The sequence below is a fragment of the Lampris incognitus genome, chromosome 7, assembly GCF_029633865.1.
Source record: "Lampris incognitus isolate fLamInc1 chromosome 7, fLamInc1.hap2, whole genome shotgun sequence".
In the NCBI taxonomy this organism is placed as follows: Eukaryota; Metazoa; Chordata; class Actinopteri; order Lampriformes; family Lampridae; genus Lampris; species Lampris incognitus.
Window position 1 is genome coordinate 46338345 of NC_079217.1, and position 16929 is coordinate 46355273.

At 41.8% G+C, this 16929-nt stretch overlaps 1 protein-coding gene across 2 annotated transcripts in view; it reads right to left on the reverse strand.

Annotated features, from left to right (window-relative positions):
* The window catches only part of LOC130115619 (vascular endothelial zinc finger 1-like), a 38531-nt gene that overhangs the window by 3178 nt on the left and 18424 nt on the right, over window positions 1-16929 (reverse strand). Inside the window, exons 3-6 of one of the 2 annotated variants that reach the window (XM_056283353.1) lie at window positions 12343-12412; window positions 11976-12141; window positions 683-724; window positions 206-274 (exon numbers count right to left, since the gene is read on the reverse strand). In XM_056283353.1, the coding sequence (XP_056139328.1) occupies window positions 206-274; window positions 683-724; window positions 11976-12141; window positions 12343-12412 (347 nt within the window). The remainder of the gene's footprint in view (window positions 1-205; window positions 275-682; window positions 725-11975; window positions 12142-12342; window positions 12413-16929) is intronic. The other variant, XM_056283354.1, reaches the window with a different exon arrangement.

The window sequence follows — 16929 nt, forward strand, 5'->3', positions numbered from 1 at the left end:
ATAAAAAAAGGGGGGGGGGGCAAAGAATGTAGAGATAGGAAGAGTAAATTTGTATGATGCAAGTCCTTATGAAATAACCCTCTTAAAAAAAAACAACATTCCACACAGCTCCTTCGGTTTTGGTTGCTTAACTGGGTCACTGAAAAGGTTAATAAAACATTAATATGTCAGTTCAACTGTGGTTGTACTGTTAAAAAAAACCTACCTTGGTTGCAAGAGATGTCAATTAGGACTTGGAACGAGTTATTTAAAATCTCTCCTACCGTCAACTCACCTGAGGGGTAAATTCAAAAAGCAGGATCAATAGACTAACCAGCTGACAGTTGTTTTATCATTACGGTTAAAGGCCAAGTACATTACCAAGTATGCAAAAGCCTATGCGTTAGGATCCATCTACCGAGTTCCTCAAAAACCAATAACAGTGATGTTCAAGCATGATTTCTGGTTAAATTAATTGATCCTGCTTCATAAAATTTAACCCTTAACACTAAACACTAGCAAAACGGTATACACTGTCAAAACAATACATATAGAGGCTTCAACAAAGTCGCCAGCTGAAAGGCTTTTGGAAGAAAATACACGTGTATAATATGGCCAATAAATGATCACATATGCTTAGTGGGTTAACACAACAAGTCAATTAGAAGGTTTGGGGGGTTCTTTTAACTAGCTACAGGATTACCTTTTCGTGGCACTGGGTGGTTCCACTGCCAGTCACTTATGCCTATTTAGAGGATACAGACATATAGGGGGTTACAAGAGCACATGGCACCTGTGCCAGTTTCTAAGAATCAGGTTCACGTGGACAGTAGCAGTGTTAAAGAAAGGAACGCTTGCACTCAGGTTTCATTCGGGCAGTTTTGAAGAAATAGGCTTACGTTTCTGTCCACCGTTTATATAGTTTCCTTTAAATTGTCGACATTTTTTTTTTACTTCAATAGTTTTGTGAAAGTCTGGCCAAAGACAGGAAAAAACAGATTCTCATCAAAAAATATATAAAGTTTATAAAATGCATACATTCAAGCGTCCAGCATACAATAATTAATCAGAATCATGTTTATTGACCATGTAGGTTTGCACAAACATGGGATTTGACTCTGGCTTCATGGCCCTCTCAGTTACTTAACATAGAATAACAACACTACAACAGGCTATTAAGCTATACAAGACAGCTATTATCACCTCAGTTTTGTCTTGAAGGAAACAGTTTGCCCAGGGATTAAGATAGAGACAGCAACCATTATGAGGCTACTGTTAAGGACTTAAGTAGGAGTTGGCCTTGTAAACCTGAATAGACTCTATATACCTCACTTAACTGAGCAACCCCCGATAAACTGGCATTCACCTTAGTTACTCATGCTTCACTGCAAATAACTCAGCGAGTGCGATGGAGGAAGGAGTATGCAAGCTACTCTTAAGCCATGAAACCACGATTACAAAAACAAGACGAGGGACAATGAACCTTTTACTGAGTGCTGAATCAAACAACCCAACCCCCAAAACCAAAAAAGAACATGCTAGAATGTGGGGTCAGACACGTATTTTCTAACAGCTATGTCTGCACCCTGCAGTCTAGCTAGACACTAGGAAAGTAAAGTCTAACTTCATGTTTGACTCATTTAGGCAAATTTGGCCTGCTAGCTTCATTCTAAATAGCCCACTGTCTTTTGCTGGACCAATATAGACTAGGGGCACACTATTTACTGATTCAAACCCAGCCGCAGGGCTTCATGTTTAACACACAGCTACATTGATTCAGACAAGCTTGTTTCAGGCAGAAGTTGAGAGGGAATGGCAGACAAACAGATGCAGGACTTGGTGCACTAGTAATGTGCGATATGAAACAAGTATCTTTTGTTTTTTAGCATGTAATAATTGCTATCTCTGCTTATTTTACATTGTGTTTATCTCGTGTTTTCTCCCAAGTGTGCTCATCTCTTGGCTTGTTGACATGTAAAACCCCCTACCTCTAACTCAAATACGACCAACTCTGTGTGTTCTCCCTGACTCACAACCACAACCAAACAGAAAGATCACAAATTGGGGCTAACTTTGGGTTTTATCAGAAAAATCCTAAACTTTATTTTTTTTCTTTATTTACCCTTTATTTAATCAGGAAGGTCTCACTGAGACAAGGAGTCTCATTTTCAAGAGTCCAAATGAAGAAAACAAAACAAAATAAACAAGTCAACGCAGTTAAAACGATATTGAACACTAAAGTGCACACGTGCAAGTGCTAGCAGAGTCAATCATCAATAAGTTCATGAGTTTCTTAAAATCACACGAGGCAGTTTCAGGTTTGCTGGGAGCTCCAGGCAGAAGGTGCAGAGTAAGATGTCTTTTAGCCAAGTTCAGTACGGACTGTGGGGACCAGCATCATCAAATAGTCCTGAGATCGTAGCTGACAGCTGCCGAGATTGCACGAGATGTAAAAACATAAATAAGAAAGCAGCAAACCAAGGACGGACTTAAAAATAACTGTAAGCCGGTGAATGGATCGATGCATGGTGAGAGGAGAGTGGTTGGTGAGGGAATACAGAGTACAGTGATGTGGGAGGGGTTTACTAAAATGTGAGACAAGGGTGATAATATGCAAAACCTGCTGAAGAGTAATGAAATATACAGGCAGTTGATGTGCAAAATATCCTATGGAAATCAGGGGTCTCTTAAGGCCATTAGCTGTATGCGGCAGATCGAGCTGACTACAAAGATTGGATTAAAAGGGGCAAGCCCAAAAGTGCAACAAAAGGCACATTCATCTCCTTGTTTTCCGCCTCCATTTCTTGAGGGCAAGTAATTAAACTTCAGAGATGTCTTCCATGTTTGCTCATGTTATTCTACTTTATCAGTGACAGCATCCAATTCAAAGTTGGGCAGTGATGAAACATTGTTGACATCATGGCAACACTGAACAGGCCATCATAAATCACCAAATAATAAACTGACTAACACTGATAACAGAAATACTTCAATTATTAAACAGTTAGCTAGTTTCTACAAGCTTTAAGGGGTGCGAGAGAGAAGTTGTAGAGAGAGAAGTGGCAAAGTGATGGCACCGCGAAGGCCGCATTTAAAATTTAAGTTGACTCTTCATCGAAGAGTAATAGCACAAATTGCATGGTTAGTTTCTTTTTTTACTTTGTTATTCAGAACAGAGCGTAAACCTTCGAACATATTAGCATCAAAATAAGCTTTTCACTATTGAACAGTGTAAATAATTAGCTTAATGGCCTCAAAAAAAATTAAAGTTTGACATAATCCAAAGTTATTTCAGTTGTCAACCAATGAGTCAGAAACTCCCTGAGACCCCTGACATCGCACCTTGTGGGTTAGCCGACCACCCTCACGACCCACTCTGTGCCATGCCATGGATTCACTATGGGACTGTCATCAAGATAGTGCTTCCTCTAGGTAGAGGCAGTCAGGGTTCCCCCCCCCCCAAATAAAAATACAATGCTTTATCAAATTGTTGTTAACATAGAATGTACAGTGGCCTGTTTGAAAGGATTACCAAGTATTGCACTATTCTATGTTGTTGACTCCTTCCCTCCGGGCGTCTGTCATATGGCACAGCCGCTGCGCAGGGAACAGTCATCTGAAAACTCAAACCAACTTGCGTCAGCCAACCAAGATGCAATAGCACTCTATATCAAGGCATGAAGCCCATAGTGCACCTTTACATTCATTTCAGCCTTCATCTGAAAAAGTTTCTCCACCGTTTTCAAAAAAGAGCTTCTTCTCTTTCTTTTACATCCAACAGTTCTTTTCAGAACTAAAATGAGCACTTCTCCATCTGAGGAAACCTCCACCCACCAGGATTCTTCTAGGTGTCCACAGGAGATGGAGGACATCCTTCAGTTAGGCGTAGCGGTGATGGATTTGGGCACTGGACACGCCGGCGTCCACTGCAGCACCAGAGCTCAGCCTCTCCCTTGTCAACCTCTCTCTCTTCTCTCAAGAAGACTCAGCTTCAAGGGCGTCTGCGTAGTGTAGTGGTCTATTCTGTTGCCTACCAACACAGGGGTCGCCCGATCAGCAGAGGGGGTGGAGCAGCGACTGGGATGGCTCGGAAGATTAGGGTAATTGGACAGGTACAATTGGGGAGAAAAATCCCCCCCCGCAAAAAAATAACACTCAGCTTTGAGCACCTCCTCTTCACCAGTGAAGCCGGAAAAGACTTCTCCTACCAAAGACTTCAGCTGGGTCATCAAAAATCAAGCAGGATGCTTGGATATAGCCCTCCCCGCTTCCCCCACAGTCCTCAGATGAAACAAGCCAAAACCATCCGAGATCCTATGTCCTCCGATATCGGTGCCCGCCAACTACACTGAGGCCATGGCTTCTGGAAGGCTTCTACCAGAGAGGCTATCCCAGGCTATCCCAGCAGTTCTAATAATGTACTGGCCACCAACAGGGGTGCACACGCATCCTCCACTGTCTGTATGGCTGTTAAGTGGAGGCTGTTTTGAGACATGATGTGTGGAGATGAGTATTGATCCTACATCATGCCCTCTTCCTCAAGTGTAAGACTTCTCACATTTTATACTGAATAAGCCTTAATCTTACTCCGCTGTTAAAGTGTAGATGCTGTGAGGGTAGCTAGGCACCCTCTTGGCCATCCTCTTGCTGAGTGTAGCTCATCACATGACTTAGTGTAGGGGTATAGCTTCATATGAGATGGCTCTCGCTTTCAGCTGTTAGTCGTAACTTTCGCTTACAGCTTCAAGTCTCTCCTTCTTTGCAGTGTATCTTGTTCAATCTATAGCAGTGCTGATATGCACTGCATATCCTTGAGCATTTTTATCTTTCTTCTGTTGAGTAGATGTGTCACCACAGCTCTGATCTCATCACCGCCACATTACTATATATCTTGGGTGTTTTGTTCAGCACCTATTTTCTATGCCTCGTTTTGACATATCCTCAACCTGTGGTAGTACTTTACATTCCATATGACTCGGGTGTTCCTTGATGCTGCGCTTGCACACTGGCCATTGCCTATTCTACATCAGCCTGAAGATTGTCATGACTCAACAGGGTATAGATATCGGGTCGAGACCCTTTGAACCACATGACCGAGACCCTGCAGGGTGGAGTCAATGTAATGAAAAGTGGGTTACTGTAGTTCACAGAAAGTTGAATCAGTTCATCTGTACACAAGTGACCTCTTCAGTCTCAACTGACTGCAGATATCCCCCAACCTTATAAACAGCATAGTTGCATAACGACCAAAACCAGATTGATTACATATGCAAATTGACGTGACCATTAACTAGTTACAATGGCCATGTGTACTGTAGCCACACAAGTCCAATAAAGGCCAAGCTTCATACAGATGTCTTTGACCATTTATTTTCTTTCTTAGACGACACCGTTAAAACTATAAATAAATAGACATAGCAAACATAAAATTGTGTCCAACAGAAATACCATTCAAAAACAATTAATCAAATATCACATCCAAAAGTACATAAAAAAAACAAAGAATCAAATGAATAACATTACTGTGTGCGCCTTAGACATGTGTAGAATGTGGGTCCCTCTTGTTTCCTTGACCCAAAATTACCCATAATGCATTATGTAGATGAACTCTGAACTCACTGTGAAATCATGTGACCTATAGTTTTTTAACCAATATTATTGTCATCACGTTTGAAAAGACTTAAACAAAAATAATCATGTATAATTTTTAACAGAACATAAAATAAAAATCACAACAAAAGTGTTTCACTTTCTGAGACCGCTACACTCCCACCAAATTACTGATTTATCATGCCACTATTTAACTACATTTAGTAATTTCCAGAACCAACTTACCGTTTATAACAACTCTTGTTCAACTCTTGTTAAACCACACTATATGACCTCGACCCTTTCTGCTTACTTAATTGGAGACACAGGTACTATTGTGCGGTTGTGTAAAGTGTATGAAGTGTTTAGAGTCTAGTTCAATTGGAATCAGACTTGGCTGTTTTCTACAAGTATCACCAACTTATGTATATGTCGTTCAAGAATGGATGGATTGAGGCATTGACCTTCTTTCCCTAGCTTTCTATTTCCTATTTGTATGGTGGCTTTTCTCACCAATCCGTCGTCATCTTTGCAAACATCAAGTACAACACCTAGTTTCCACTCACTGCGGGAGATCTCATTTTCTTTGACAATGACAACATCTCCAACCTTCACATTTCGTCTTGGTGATTGCCAGCGTTGTCTGAGGGTGATGTTCACAAGACATTCCGTCCTCCCTCTGCTCCAGAATTGCTCTGTTAAGTATTGTACTCTGCACCACCTTTTTCTGGCATACAGATCTTCCACCACAAACCTTCCTGGTGGAGGCAGCGGGACCGAGGTCTTCATGGTAACTAGATGGTTTGGGCTAAGTGGCTCTAGGCTTTTGGGGTCATTGATACTGTCAGTGGTGAGTGGGCGGCTATTTACAACTGACATGGCTTCATAGAAAAATGTTTTAACAAAGCATCATCTAATCTTCCAGCACTCTCTGAGAGGACCGAGCTCAGCACGCTCCTTACTGTCCTAATCTGCCGTTCCCAAACACCTCTCATGTGACTGGCATCAGGTACGTTCATGTAAAGTCACACTGCTTTTCAGCCAGGTAAGCAGCCAGTCTCTCTTTGTCCACTTCCTTTAACACCTTTGTTAGTTCGTTCTTTGCCCCAACAAAATTTGTCCCTTGATCTGATCTGATTTGTCTTACAGCTCCAAGGATGGCTATAAAACACTGCAAGGCATTCAGGAAAGCATCAGTTGTTCAATTTGCCAACATTTCTATGTGAATTGCCCTTGAGGACAGACAGGTGAGTATGAGACCATATCTCTTATGCTCTTTATGACCTTGTTTTGTGTGCAACGGTCCAAAACAATCCATTCCACAGTAGGTGAATGGTGGTGAGGGATCGACACAGTCAGCGGGTAGATTTGTCATTTTTTGCTCTTCTGTAGGCCTGCGAACTTTCCTGCATGTGACACATTGTTTAATGTGATTTGTCACAGCTTTGCTCCCACCAACAATCCAATAACCATTTGATCTTAATTCATTTAATGTCTGTCCTCTGCCTTGGTGCTGAGTTTTGCCATGGTAGTGCTCTAGGATCAGATGTATGACTACACCATCCCGTGGCAGGATTACTGGGTGCTTCAAGTCGAGGGGTAAGGAAGTATTCTTTAAACGCCCTCCCACCCTGAGAACACCATCTTTCAATACTGGATCAAGCTGGTGCCATTGATGGCTGTGTGGCAGTTTGCCATGTCTCAGTGCCCGTATTTCTTCTTTAAAGGCAACCCTTTGTGCTAATTTAACAAGCACAAGACTGGTGTTTCTTCTGTCTTCCACATTTATGGGCTCTGCTGTTTTGTCTCCTTTGCTAGACACTGGATCCTGACAACAATATTCAGTGCTGTGTGCCATTTTGAGAACCGTTCAAATCTCTCCATAAAATGGTCCTCTTCTACTACTTCAGTTTGTCGTACTTGTGTCGATTTGACTTCAGGGTCGCCCTTGAATCTGTGTTTTTTCTCAAGTCTTCTTGTCGGGTGCTTCAGTCGCACTAAAGCCAGCTGCTTATTGAGTGGGAGTTGTGGGCGTGTCTTAAAGAGGGGCATTTCCAGGTGACCATCAGTGTTCTGGTGTATTCTTCCATTCAGGGTCTGTAGGAACTGTATGTCATCTTGTGATATGCTTTTTTTTCAAGGGTTTGTGTCTTTAAAGTCTGATTTTAGGGCTCGGATGACAGCGGCTGGTGTCATCGGTGGAAGTTCCTTAACTGATATACAATGACACAGACCTGTCACATCTGTTGACTTCACATCCTGTGGTGTGCCACCGACAATGCTCCAACCTAGGTCTGTCTTAATGGCATATGGCTCGTAATCTCCTCCCATGATAACTTGTCTTGGTGCTAATGCTCTGGAGCAGTCATAGCCTATTAGTAATCCAACCTCACAATCCATCAGCTCTGGTATCTCATGTGCTATGCTGTCCAGATGTTTCCACTTTTTGGCTTTGTCAGGGGTAGGAATGTGGGAACGTTTAAACGGGGATGAAATCCCTGATGTAGGCAGGTGACAAGTTGATAAAGCTTTGCAAGGAAAACCCTCTAACTCTGAGCCCACTAACTCTTTCACTCTTAACGATGGAGTCTTTCCCCATCATAGTGGAAAGCTTTAACTTCACTGGTTCCGAAGCAGCTCCCATCTGCTCACACAGTTCCTGGTCTACAAAGGTGTTGCTACTCTGGGTGTCTAGCAGGGCATGCACTAAAGTTTCTGTTTCAGTGGTGGTGTCGGTCGAGGAGATCCATACAGGCACTATCATGGATGTGCTCCCACCATCACCTTGGTATACACAACAAGAAGAGGAAGATGTGTTTTCTTCTGCTTGCATGGCATGAGAAGATGATTCGTCTGCAGAAGGACGGTCTTCATGAAGTGGTGTTGGATGGCGTTTCTTGCATATGCCACAAGTACCTCTATTCTTACAGTCCTTTGAATTTTGTCCTCTCTTAAGACAGCCGAAGCACAGGTTATTGTCAAATATGAACTTTTTCTTGTCCTCCATAGACTTATCTGCGAACTTCTGGCATTTGTGGATGGAGTGGCTTTCTCCACAGCACATGCATTTAACTGGGTTTGAAGATGAAAATAAAGTGTTCACTTTCATGGATGCATTAGTACCACCTGAGCTGTTCTCCGCAGCACCATACGTTTTTGTCGCTGTACTTAATTTATCTGACGCTTTCACATTTGTGATGAATGCATTAGCCTTTGGGCGCTTTATATCTCTAGATGGCTTTTCTTCGGTAGGCTTCAAGGCATGAAAGGATGTTACAGGATTGCATGCAATTTCTGCTTCTTGTGCCATAAACTCTGTAAACTCCTTGAAATTAGGGTATTCCTCTGTTTGTTTCAACTGCTTTGTGACATGACGATTCCAGCGAGAGGTCACCCAATCAGGGAGTTTTTGAAGCATCTTTTGATTCTCTTCACAGTCATTTAACACTTGAAGCCCTTTTACATGTGGCATGTGGACATACAGATGTCTTTAACCGTTTATTTTCTTTCTCAGATGACACCGTGAAAACTATAAATAAATAGACATAGCAAACATAAACGTGTCCAACAGAAATACCATTCAAAAACAATTACTCAAATCAAATATCACGTCCAAAAGTACATAAAAAAACAAAGAATCAAATGAATAACATTACCGTGTGCGCCTTGGACATGTGTAGAATGTGGGTCCCACTTGTTTCCTTGACCCAAAATTACCCATAATGCATTATGTCAATGAACTCTGAACTCACTGTGAAAGCATGTGACCTATAGTTTTTTTAACCAATATTATTGTCATCACATTTGAAAAGCCTTAAACTAAAATAATCATGTGTATTTTTTAACAGAACATAAAATAAAAATCACAACAAAAGTGTTTCACTTTCCGAGACCGCTACATGTATTATTCAAAGAGGTTTGGGGAGTAGTTGCAATCACAGCATTGTAAGATGGCGACAGATGTACTCTTAGACCACCCCCCACAAATCTGATATGGTCATTCCCTCTTCACATAGATGGCCTCTTTGATTCCCCCTTCAAACCAATGTTCCTCCGTATCAAGGATGTGCAAATCCTCATCCTTGAAAGAGTGGCCACTGGCCTGTAGATGGGTGTAGTCTGCAGAGTCCTGGCGTGACGAGGTAGCTTGTCTGTGTTGTTCCATCCTCTTCTCCAGTGTCTGTTTGGTTTCCCTGATGTAAAAGTCCCAGCAATCTTCCCAGGACTTAATAGTGTACACTATATTGCTCTGTTTGTGCCAGGGGACCTGATTCTTGGGGTGGACCAATTTTTGGTGCAGCGTGTTTTGGGGTTTGAAACCAACCGAGACGCGGTGTTTGGAAAATACGTGTCTCAACTTTTCTGACACTCCCGCCAAATACAGAATCATCACTGATTTACGCTTAGGCAGCTGTTGTCCTTCTCCTCTCTTAGATCGGCTGGTGCACTGTTTGGGCATCTTCCTGGCTTTGACAAATGCCCAGTTAGGATAACCACACTTGACCAGGGCCTGTTTAATGTGGGATTTCCTCCTGAGACCTAATTTTAATCCAGGTGTTGTCCACAAATCTGCACCAATGGCTAGGTGGTATCCCTGGATAGGACATCAGAGCCGTCTTTTCCACTTCCTCCATATACAAACTGGCCACTATGGGTGAAACTGGGGAACTCATAGCACACCCATGCATCTGCCTGTAATACTGCCCCTGTATGTGAAGTACATGGACTGAAGACACAGGTTCAGGAGCAGACACATTTGGTCAGTGTTTAGGGTGGTCCTGTTGCTAAAGGTGGGGTCAGCTTGAAATGTCATACAGACTACCTCCACTGCTTCATCAACAGGAACACACATGAAGAGAGACATAGTGTCAGACAAGACAATTGTTTCATTCGCCTCCAAAATGGTATCCCTCACTTTATCCACATAATCAATAGTGTGGATCAAAGCACACCCGAGTCATATATAGGATGTAAAGTACTCCCATTATTTGGATGAGTGATGAAATGTTTCTTCCTCTAAATGTTGTGTTCAGATGAACTGATTCAACTTTCTGTGATTTCCTTATCTGGATTATTGATCATGCATAAAGACAGTTACTGTAGTTGTAACTACAGTTCTATGAGTCAAAGCAGCCTCGCAGGGCTTCGACGCCCAGCTGGGTTGTGTTATTGTGCTGTATGTGCTACTCATTGGAAGGGTGCACTGTGGGCATCACGCCCTGATATAAGGTGCTGCTGAGTCCTGGTTGGTTGATGTGAGTTGGTTTGACCTTCCAGATGATTGGTTGTAACGTAATAGCTGTGCCATATAACGGACGCCCTGCGGGGCTACATAAACTCATAGAACTGTCGTTACAACCACAGAAACCTACCATTTTCATGTTTTACTATGAACAAATGAGATTCCAAATAGAAGGTTAAAACCATTCTTATCGCCCTCTATCATTACTGAATTGAGAAGCTGTATAACTAATTGGATTTCTTCTCACAACTAGTCACAAAACTATAGCGTTTGCAGAATTAAAATAGAACTGTGTGCACTTTGCAATGCACTGTATTGAATAGCATCATATCCAAGTAAAGGCTGAATTTAATTGTATCTATCTTTTGGCTGCTTAAAATGCATCCAGATGCAATGGCTCATTGACTGCATATTGAGATTTGCATATTGAGAATGTATCGAATTGGTCTCTGAGGGTGAAAGGCATATCCCTAAAACTGCCCAGTTACAAGACTGTGTTACATTTGGAATCAACTGGAACCGATACAGGCTGCAACATGCTTACATTAGTCTCTACACCGGACATGAAGCAGGCTTTATACAACAAACCGGCATTCAACTTTTTAAAACCAAATTAGCAATAGGTAGATATTAAACTGACCCAGCAGTGCAAGAGCAAGACTGATGACAGCTCAAGAGAATTTTCCTTATTTAGTTGCCAGTGGAATGACTTAGCCTCAATTTTTCTTAGTTTTGCAGCTGTTAATTATACATGTTGTTCAGTCATATAGTTTTACATCTTACGGGTATCCTTCAATAACAAACTGAAGACCTTGTTGTCAGTTTCTTGAAGAAATGTATCAACTTCTAGAAACCATCAGTTATGACTTAACTCGGCAGTAACTAGATGAGTGGTATGCGCATCATCATTTTCAAAGATCGTAAAATGACCAAGTTACCAACAGTAACAAAAGGTGGGCTTAGATTTGGTCAATTCCCAGCTATCTAAGGATATCACCAATGGTTTGTTAATAATCTCAGAGACAGGGCTAGTTGGATCTATAACAAAAAGAACAGTAGATGAAAGCAAAGGGAGAGAAAATTTTGATTGCATTAAAATACAGACTTATGAGGAAAAGAGGCAATTAGATGAGTAAAAGAGCTAGAGAAAAGTTGTCTAGCCTACCTTTATTACACTGGCTGTTGAAGCTGGCCTGGCCATGTGTCTTGAGGTGACTGGTGATATAGGCAGCACTTAGCATCTTTCCACAGATGTTGCAGGTGACCTTGCCTTCATGCCTAATCATGTGTGAGCGAAGCCGGTCTTTGGTGGCGAATGCCGAGGTACATGCCTAAGGAGGTTGGTGAGGGTAGCTGAGAATCAGTAACCATTTGCATTCTTTTTTATACTTCAACTTCCAATTTAAAAGATTACTTTTATTGTCAAGGATGATTTCTCAGCTAGGCCAATACTGATGTGTTAAGCTTGAACCCAACATGAAACTGAAATAAAAGGACATCATAACTCGAGATTTGTAGCTTCTCACTCTTACCGTAACTTGGCACTTGAAGGGCCTCTCTGAGGAATGAACATGCTTGACATGACAGCTTAGATGGTCAGGTCTAGGTTGACAAGAAGTGAGGAAGAAAGAAAAAAATGAAAAATTCTTAATTCAAGATATAGTCTACGTAGTGGTAGTTTCAATGACAAAATTGAAGTTTGTCAAAAATTAAATATAATTTTAAGTAAACTAATGAAGGGCTGTGGAAAAGCGGGTGAGGTAACCAAACCACATCTAAAAAATATTTTACAGGGCATCCGGGTGGCATAGCAGTCTATTCCGTTACCTACCAACACGGGGATCGGCAGTTCGAATCCCCGTGTTTCCTCCAGCTTGGTCGAGCATCCCTACAGACACCATTGGCTGTGTCTGTGAGTGGGAAGCTGGATGTGGGTGGGTATGTGTCCTGTTTGCTGCACTAGTGTCTCCTCTGGTCAGTCGGGGCGCCTGTTCGCCCTGACTGACAAGGGGAGGGGGGAACTGGGGGGGAGTAGTGTAGCCTTACATTCAAGTTTCTAGTTAAAAGTCAAATGAACCATGAAGTAATCCCAACTTCCCAATGTCAAAGCCCCCACCCTAGCCAACATAACCTCTTATGGTGCCGTTTCACTCATTAGAACTATTCTTGAAGTGTCAGGCACGTGGGTGATGTCTCAGTATAATTCTGGCGGCTGAGACTATCCCAACCACCAAAACTGAGCATGCACCTTTGGTCAAATTTGGTATTTGTATTATCTCCTAAAAGGCATAAGCGTGGGGATACCGGCAAAGGTCGTCCCACCCGTGTTTCTAAAAATTCTAGCACTTAATACCAAAATGGTTCGACCATAGAGCATTCCTATATACTAAGATGCAGAACCGTGTCCATCTCTTTTTTACATTTCCAGCATGTATTGCTACCTGTTGGTCCTAATCTGAAAAGCCTACATGGTGTCCAGTAATATCGGTGCAGAATTTTATATTGAATAAATTTCCCTCTAGTTTTCCTGTTTTCTTTTATCCTTGTCGATTTCACAGTTAAGGTCTCTGCCATATCCTTAAATGGTCACATGTACTGCTAACTGAATAAAATGAGTGATTATAGAATGCTGACGCTTTATGACTAAGTGTGTTTAAGATATTTAACAATTGGATTATCTACCTCATCTGGCTGAAACTTACTAATGATGCAATCTCTGATCTGTAATTACTTCCAAGTCTCCCCTCTCTTGCAGTTTGTGCTTTTGGACTAATTCGGAGAATAACATAAATGTGTCATCCCTATAAATATCACTGTTTGTACATATTCCATTATCTAGCCACCATTCCCAGTACTCTTTCTGCTTCACTATTTGTATTTCCAGACTGAACCAAAGTGAAGCATAACACTGTTCGTAATGTGAGATCTTGTACAGCTTACGAGCCTTCATCAAGGCCTCGCTAGAGTGCGAAGTAATCAGATTGTTTTTTTTTTTGTGTGTCACTCAAACGTTCATCTTTCAAATACTCTTCTTTATAGTGCGCCAAACCAAACCAGACGTAATCTCCCACGAGTGGTTGGCTATCTTAGTCATTTCAAATGACACAGTATATAATCTCACATCTGGTAGGCCAAGCCTTCCTTTATCTTTGGGCTCACACATTTTGCTTAGCTTGAATCTGGGCTTCCTCCCTCCCCAGAGGAAGCCTTTAATAAGATTCTTATATTGTTTAAAAATGTGGTCCAGGGTGCTGAGTGGCAGCATCATGGATATGCAGTTAAAATGGACTATTATTTGAATAACTTTTACTGTGCCCCATAAGGACAGCTTTAGCCTTTCCCATTTCTCTAGGTTTGCTTTAATTTTTTTGAAGGAGTGGCTCATCATTCAATGTCATTATCTCACCTAGGTCTGGACTAAGCCAAGTATACCATGCCTTTTGGGATCCATCTAAAATTACGCTGTGTTATTTTTGGGTGATAGTGTTTAGATATTGCCATCGCTTCAGATTTGCTCCAACTGATTTGATAACCTGATTACTTTGAATAGCTATGAATGGTGTTCATTAATGGTGGTAAGGAATTTTTGTGATTCACCAAATGTTGAGTGATGTCCTCCATGTTGGATATCTAACCTTCCGTCCCTGTTACCCATTCTTACAAAGTGCTCACCACGTTTTTCAATTCCGCGGTGGTTACTTTAACCACTGACACATCTAAGGCCACTGTATAAAGTGTCGCACTCTATTTACTCACTTCTGTGAAAAGGTTTTTCAGACTGACCGTCTGTGTTAGGGATGGGCAACATGATTCAAAAAGGGCCGGTGTGGGTGGAGGTCTTTCTTTCAACCAAGCAGTTACACACCTGAATCTACAAATCAGGGTCCTCAACAAAGACTACTGGTTGACTAATAGAATCAGGTGTGTAACTGCTTGGCTGAACAAAGACCTGCACCCACACTGATCCTTTCTGGATCATGTTGTCCATCCCTGGCGTAGGTTGTTGTTTTGGGCTAGTTGGAGTCCATTGTAGTAGTCTACCTCAATCAAGCGCATGTATTTTTTAAATATTTTGAGGTTGTAAACATACTACCATTAAGACTAACCATCAATATCAGTTGAAAGGTTAGTAACAGGGCATCAGGTACATGAGAGTTGGGAAAAAGTGTGGAGAAAATATCGGCTATATAACCACAGCAAGTGGGGCTTAGTCATCTTTCTCAGTGATCCCACGTTGACTCCCTCCAACTCCGTTATCATGAAACCCACAACACAAAAACACACAGCACCGAGCATGGCGTCCTCCATCTTGTTGCATTGCACACAGAATGAGACAAGCGTCTGTATTCATACACATTTGATGTTAGCATACTAACCGCTGACTTACGTCGCTTCAGCATTCCTGGCAGTGCAAATGCACAAAGAAAAAAGCCCCTGAAGGTTCGTAGTTCTCTGGGGAACCTCCCCAGTGGATAATCCCTCTCGAAAAAAGTTCCCAGAACTACTGGCCCGAAACCCCCTAATAAGTGCTGGAGTGATCTCAGACATTGAGCAAGCAATGACAACCGTTTTGTTAATGCTGGCTTGTTAGTACACCTAAATCAAACTGACCTAACATTAATTTTGTTAGCTGCAGCTGTGTTTACTCTGCTACACTTACATCACTTGGCCCCAAGATCAGCCAAGCACTTTTTTTGACTGACTCGTGTGGCTCCACTTATTAGCCAATCCCAGTGTCTAACCAAAGGGAACATTACCACAGAAGGTGCCATGCTTGCACATGGGATGTGTATTTAAACACAGTAGCAGAAACAGTATGCTACAATCATGTTAAGGGAAGCATTCTCCAGTAAGCGAGAGATTAGGATAACTGTGGCAACAGCACAGGACTCTCTATAATGTCTCATGTCCATATCATCACAAGCAAGAAAAATCATGCATCCTATTTGATGACATGATTGCAGCCCATACTGTCCTCTCCTGTCCAGTTCCAAGTCCCGATCAAGTCTTTTCTTTTTTCTCCTTTGGTTTCTCCAAACAGAGCACTGCCAACATCACAGCAACAGCTGATCAAGATTTTCATTTTGTCACACTGTGACATGTAATAAATGTAAAAGATTGTCTTTTGGCCTCCACTAAAATTGTGGAAACTGTATCAGTTGTCATTATATGGCATGAAATTAAATAAAGCCTGCAAAAGATCAGATCACGTGGTAATTGTAACTAGGAATGACTAACAGGACACACCTGTCCTTCCATGATTCCCTTGCAGAGCATTCACTCCTCATTAGAATTTTCTGGACTTGCCATGGACCGGGGTAATACGAAAACTGAAAATTTTGACAATACGCACCAACTCAATTGCAACATGAAAAATAAATATGACTCGCAGGCCTTTTCTTATGGTGCATATTGATGCTATTTGTAAAAGACTGAGCACTAATGAAGTGGAGCAAGGTGTTCACCAGTAGCCATGGCCACACGTGCTCCCTGCTTCCAGTGGGTGTAGAGGTGAAGGCGCCCAGGGTTACCAGTTGCTTTCATACACCTTCCCTTTAATTGGAAGCACCCTCAACAGCTGCAAGTGTCCCTTGATTTGGAATGACACTCAGAAATTGTGAAGTGGGAGTGGTTTGGGAAAGGCCTGTTCTCTCCTCTCCTCCACTCGGTAACCGTGTTACATCAAAAGCTGCAACTACTGAAAACTGTGACAATGATTAAGCTACACAAAACCTGGGGATAAGTCCTAAAGAGTTTGGCGGTGGACTTGCAGACACCTCCACCTCCTAGTTAAGTTTAGGTAGGGGTTTGTTATGGTTAAGTTCAGGATAATAATCTGGAAGCGCGGTTGTGCCTTCCAGCATGCCATCTAGTGACTATCGTGAAGGCGACACTCTTTGAATTCAGAACAACCAAGGATACAATTTTCAACTCTCGAAGATTGCAGAAAGTGTCAAGGAAAAATAACTATTATTTTGGAGGGGTGAAATGGCTATTAGGTTAAATCATTCATTTGAATGACTTTTTTAGTCCAAGCCTCAAGTCACGCATCATAGCTGTTCAATCCAATTCAAATCTGTTTTTTTCCAAGTCAAGTCTCAAGTCATCAACTTTATGAT